Genomic DNA, 5,541 nt, shown 5'->3' with positions numbered 1-5,541 from the left:
TAAGTGTATTTTACAGCACAGACTGTTGGAAAAAAATGGATAGAAACCAAAGTCAAAGCAGGAATCTTTCCAGATTATAACTGTTATTTATTAGACAATATAAACTTAGTTTATGAGTTTTTACAGTCAGTGGTGCTTTGTCTCTGCCACATCCCCTGGGCTATGAAATTGGGAAAGCCCTGGTGTTGAGTTGGTTTCTATGACCCAAGTCCCTTGAAAGTTTTCTCATAATCTTTTGTTTTGTTGTGAAGCTTGTAAACAAATATTTCACTAGATGTGAACTTTTTCTTTGAAAATAAAAACATCTGGTTAATTTCAAAAACTGCAATTTCCTAATCCTACACAAAGAACCCACCCCACAGCTGCACTCACTCATACACAGAGGTGGGGAAAGGAGATGAATCAAGATTATCTCAAGTCATTAATCAATTCCTGTTTATGGTGACATGTAGTTGTATGTAGTAACCAATGTGGTAGTCCAAAATAACAGGCAGAAGCAAAATTCCTTCCCATCAAGAATCTTGAGCCAGGCATAGTGCATGTAAGGCAGGAGGACTGCCAATTCGAAGCCAGCCTCAGCAACTTACTAAGACCCTAAACAACTTAGTGAGACCGTGTCTCAAAATTTAAAAAATAAGAAGGGGTAGGGATGTAGCTCAGTGGTTAAGCACCCCTTGGTTCAAGCTCTGGTACCAAAAAAAAAAAAAAAAAGGATTTTTATGGACAGCAGTCTAAAGTGGCATGTCTAAGTGAAAAAAAAAAATGTTGAGTGACAAGGACTTGTGTTTATCCTGGATAGAAAGTACAAAAACCCCATGTGTTGCTTAACTTCAGGGGTGGGGGATATTAATTCTGTTTTACCCTGGACTTTTAGAGGGAACATTAATTTGTTAAATAAAATTTAGAGGAGGCCATGTGGGGAAAATGGAGTTACTCCTGATGACATTCTACATCACCAAGAAAAAAACTAAGTTGTTGATCTGAACTTCCAAAAAATTAAGACAGAGATAGAATAGCCAAATTCCAAACCAAGCCAGTTTTAACCAGCATGATAAGGAGGTCTCTCTGCGCAAACCTTTACAAGGAAAGTAATTTTGAAAGACCAATCCATTTTCTATTTCTTTTTTCTACTTTCCTTAGTGTTTTTTCCCCCTTGCCCCTAAAGCCAGCATCCCCCACTCAGCTCACCAGTAACCTGAGGAATAGACTAATCCCCTCTACCTGAGGAAATTTAAGATGTCTCCTCCACAAAAGAGGTAAAGATTAAAGGTAGAGGAGGTGGACTGAGATGAAACCAATGGGAGAAAAGTCCCAGCAGGCAATGGACTCAAGTGTGTCCCCTTGAAATTTATATGTTGAAATCTGAACCCCCAATGTGATGATGGTCATGGGGATGGAGCCCATGGGAGGTGGTTAGGTAAACAGGGTGGAGTCCACATGGAGAGGATTGGTGCCCTTATGAAACAGGCCCAAACGATTTTGTTGGTCCCTTCCATTGTTGTGAGGACCCATTGGGAAAGTGCCATTTATGAACCAGGAAGAGAATTTGCTGCCCGACCACCACCCCTGAACATGCTGATGACTTGATCATGACTTCTGGCCTTCAAAACTCTGAGAAATAAATTTCTGTTTTTGTGTTTGTGGTACTAGGAATAAAACCAGGGGTGCTTTGCCACTGAGCTACATCCCCAGACTTTTTTTTTCCCCAGACCATCTCGCTAAATTGTTAAGACCAGTGTCAAACTTGTAATGTCCTGCCTCAGCCTCCTGAGTTGCTGGGATTAAGGTGTGAACCATCATACCCAGTATAATGCTCTGTTGTTTATAAAAGCCACCAGTATTTAATGTTTTGTTATAGTAGACTGAAAGGTCCAAAAAAAAGCATGAAAAAAACTTACCAGGCACCAAGAATTTAATGGGTATGCAAACTGGGGAAATGCAATCTGATATCAGTTGTTGTTGTTGTTGTTGTTTTTTCTGCCCTTCCTTTCAGAAAAGGTCTAAGATACCAAGCTTGTACACTTTTGCAAAGAATTGCAGTTCATCCTTGGAGAAGTTGAAACACTTATGATCAGCATTATACAAGATCTTCAGGGATTCCAAGTGATCATGTAACACCAGTCTAGTTTTCAAGAAGTTTGCTTTGGGAATATACAAATGATAAAGGAAAATGCTTATCCCCACCTTTTATTTTCCAAGGACCAGGGATTGAACTCAGGGGAACTTCATCACTGAGCCACATCCCCAGCCCTATTTTGTATTTTATTTAGAGACAGGGTTTCACTGAGTTGCTTAGTGCCTCGCCTCATTGTTGCTGACTCTGGCTTTGAACTTGTGATCCTCCTGCCACAGCCTCTGGAGCTGCTGAGATCATAGGCGAGTGCCAGTGTATTGGTGCTTACTTTTTTTTTTTTCTTTTTAATGTTGTTTTTGCACTACAAGTCTATTTTGATGCCCTTTTTTTTGGTGGGAGGGCAGGTATGAGGGATTGAACTCAGGGGCACTTTGCCACTGAGCTACATTCCCAATGCTTTTTTATTGTTTACTTTGGGATAGGGTCTTACTAAGTTACTTAGTTCCCCCCCACCTCCGAATTCCTGAGGTGCACCTTGAACTTGTGATCCTCCTGCCTCAGTCTTCTAAGTTGCTGGTATTACAGGCCTGGACCACCATGAACTGATAAAATACATACTCTTTACCAGGCAGGCAGTACTAGATAGTTAAAAGCATGGATTTGATGATGTCTGATGTGGCTATAAGTACCAATTCTAAGTTACTAAAGTTCCTCAGTCTTAGTTTTCTCAGCTGTCATAAATGAGGTAGGGCTGCACATCAAGAACTAAGCACATTACCTCTCCATAGCAAGCCTTCAGGAAATGGTAGCTTATACTATGGGGAGGGGGATTTTATTGTTCTTTTAATTTTTGTAACACATTTCAATCCTTTTATATTCTTTCTTCCTTTTTGTCTTTTTGTTTTAATCTTCCTTACCTACAGAAGTAGTATTAAGGCAAAGACACCCCCCTTTTATAAAATTTCCACATGTCACCTGCAGTTTCCTAGTATAGTGACTATACCTACTGGTTGCTATATATTTACATCTATTGATTAAATATCAGCAAGGAGTCAAATGCTGTGAGCCCAGTGTTGTAGTCCCTGTACAGGTTTTCATATTCACATGTGTAAGTGAGTTTTTATAAGCAAATAAAATATTGTAATATAGATCAGTCACTTATAAATAAATCTAAACAAAATAATCATAAAGTTACAGAATGAAGGATTTTATCTTAATGAATCTTGCCTTAGTCACTGATTTATCATATAAACATAACTGACCAGTCAGAAAAGTCTGTTGTATTGAAGTATATAGAGAATGACATATTGTCTTTAAAAATGCTCAGATAGGCAGGGATGAGCGGCTGCACCGGGAGGAGTCTGCTGGAGCAGGATGTGAGCTCCCAGCCCAGGATTGCTGTTGGGCAGGCGGCTACAGGTTAGGGGCGGCAAGGAGTCAGCTTGCCATTCAGCTGAGAGCCCCTGGGGACACACTGAGAGTATGAGGCTCTGGCCTCCCCAGAACACTCCCTTGTGAACACTTCCACCACTGCGGAGCCTTCCAAGCCTACCTCCTGCTGTGTGGTGATCTACCTGCAGCGGGAGATTGGGGGGGGGGGGGACACATGTCTATGCCCAGCCTCAGGTGCCAAGCCCAAGCTAAGTGGCTTCAAGGGAGGAGGGCTGGACAACAAGTACGTGCAGCTCAATGTAGTCGGCTCCCTGTACTACACCACGGTGCGGGTACTCACCCAACGTGACACCATGCTCAAGGCCATGTTCAGTGGGCGCATGGAGGTGCTGACTGACAAAGAAGGCTGGATCCCCATAAACCGATGTGGAAAGCACTTTGGCACCATTTTGAATTACCTCCGAGATGACCCTATTACCCTCCCTCAAAACCGGCAAGAAATCAAAGAATTGATGGCTGAAGAAAAATATTACCTCATTCAGGGCCTGGTGAACATGTGCCAGACTGCCCTGCAGGACAAGAAGGACTCCTACCAGCCTGTGTCCAACATCCCCATCATCACATCCCTGAGGGAGGAGGACAGGCTCATCAAATCCTCCACCAAGCCCATGGTGAAGCTGCTGTACAATAGAAGCAACAACAAGTATTCCTACACCAGCAACTCTGAAGACCACCTGCTGAAAAACATACAGCTGTTTGACAAGCTGTCCTTGCGCTTCAGTGGCCGCGTGCTCTTCATCAAGGATGTCATCGGTGATGAGATCTGCTGCTGGTCCTTCTATGGCCAGGGTCGTAAGCTGGCAGAGGTGTGCTGCACGCACTCCATCGTGTATGCCACAGAGAAGAAGCAGACCAAGGTGGAATTTCCAGAGGCCCGAATCTATGAGGAGACACTCAATGTCCTTCCTACTCTATGAGACCCCCCAAGTCCCTGACAACTCCTTGTTGGAGGCCACAAGCCGGAGCCGCAGCCAGGCTTCCCCCAGTGAAGATGAGGAAGCCCATGAACTGCGGGATCATGTGCGCCGCATCCATGTCAAGCGCTATAGCACCTACGATGACCGGCAGCTCGACCGCCAATCTGCACATCGTGACTGATAAGACCTTCAAGGAGATGGGGCACAGGAGGCCCTGTCTCCTGCCCTCTGCAGCCCCACACTGCAACTGCCTGGTTGTCTGCTCCAGCACTCAGAAACATGACAGGCCCTTCCTGTGAAATCAAGGGGCCTGGGCTGGGAAGGGCCCATTCCCTGGCCCTGACTGTTGAGCACTACCAGATCCATCTCCCTTCCTGTCCAGCAAGGAGCTACTTCTGTTGTGGGGTGAGCTGACCAGCCTCCCTCCTCCTGCTAAGCACATTCCCCTCTGGGCCCTATGCTGAGTGCCCTTCCTCAGCGGATCCCCACAGGAATGGCTTCATTCTGGGGGAAAGCCTGCTTCTGGTGCTGTGGAGGCCCAGTCTTTATCACAGGTGGGGCTTCTTTTTCCCTAAGGTGTTGAAGCACAGGTTTGATGAGCTTGATTTTAAAAAAAATAATCTAGGAAATGAATAGTTTTGTATAATGAGGGGACTAGGCATTTGTTACCCCTGCAGGGTGCCAGAATCCTGCATAAGGTAGACCTCTCAGCCCTTCTTGATGCTTTTGGGATCTGTCTTTAATGCACTTTGTACTGTTATTGAGGAGATTAGCCTGCCCTGACCCACACCTTTTCCTGACCCTAATCCCCTTTTCCTGCAGAATCATTCTGAGGGAGAGGATAAAGAGAAAGCAATAAAAACAAAACTGACCAGCAATAAATAAATAAAAATAAATAAAAAAATAAAAATGCTATAAAAGGGAATAACACAGTGTTTTGCTCATGAACAGAAGGTTCAGAAATAAATATTCAAGGCCATTTATCTAGCAGGAAAATTCAACATTATATTAATATTATTTTAAGGAAATCTGAGAGTACTGCTGAGATTTTCTGCTTTATGTATCTAATTGCAAACTGAAGTCTGCTATGACAGAATT

General features: G+C 43.7%; 1 protein-coding gene across 1 annotated transcript; it reads left to right on the top strand.

Moving 5' to 3' along the window:
* The first annotated feature begins 3,411 nt into the window (after window positions 1-3,411).
* On the top strand, window positions 3,412-5,049 carry LOC124080857 (BTB/POZ domain-containing adapter for CUL3-mediated RhoA degradation protein 2-like). Its single transcript, XM_046426931.2, is given in 3 exon segments — window positions 3,412-3,493; window positions 3,578-4,431; window positions 4,433-5,049. Coding segments are annotated over 3 exon segments (1,128 nt in total). The 3' UTR covers window positions 4,625-5,049.
* Window positions 5,050-5,541: the final 492 nt, after the last annotated feature.

This window comes from Marmota monax, unplaced genomic scaffold, assembly GCF_021218885.2.
Source record: "Marmota monax isolate L192 unplaced genomic scaffold, Marmota_monax_Labrador192_F-V1.1 WCK01_AAM20220418_F8-fsc00048, whole genome shotgun sequence".
In the NCBI taxonomy this organism is placed as follows: domain Eukaryota; kingdom Metazoa; phylum Chordata; class Mammalia; order Rodentia; family Sciuridae; genus Marmota; species Marmota monax.
Note: the sequence above shows the minus strand (reverse complement) of the source record. Positions and strands in the feature narration are given on the sequence as shown.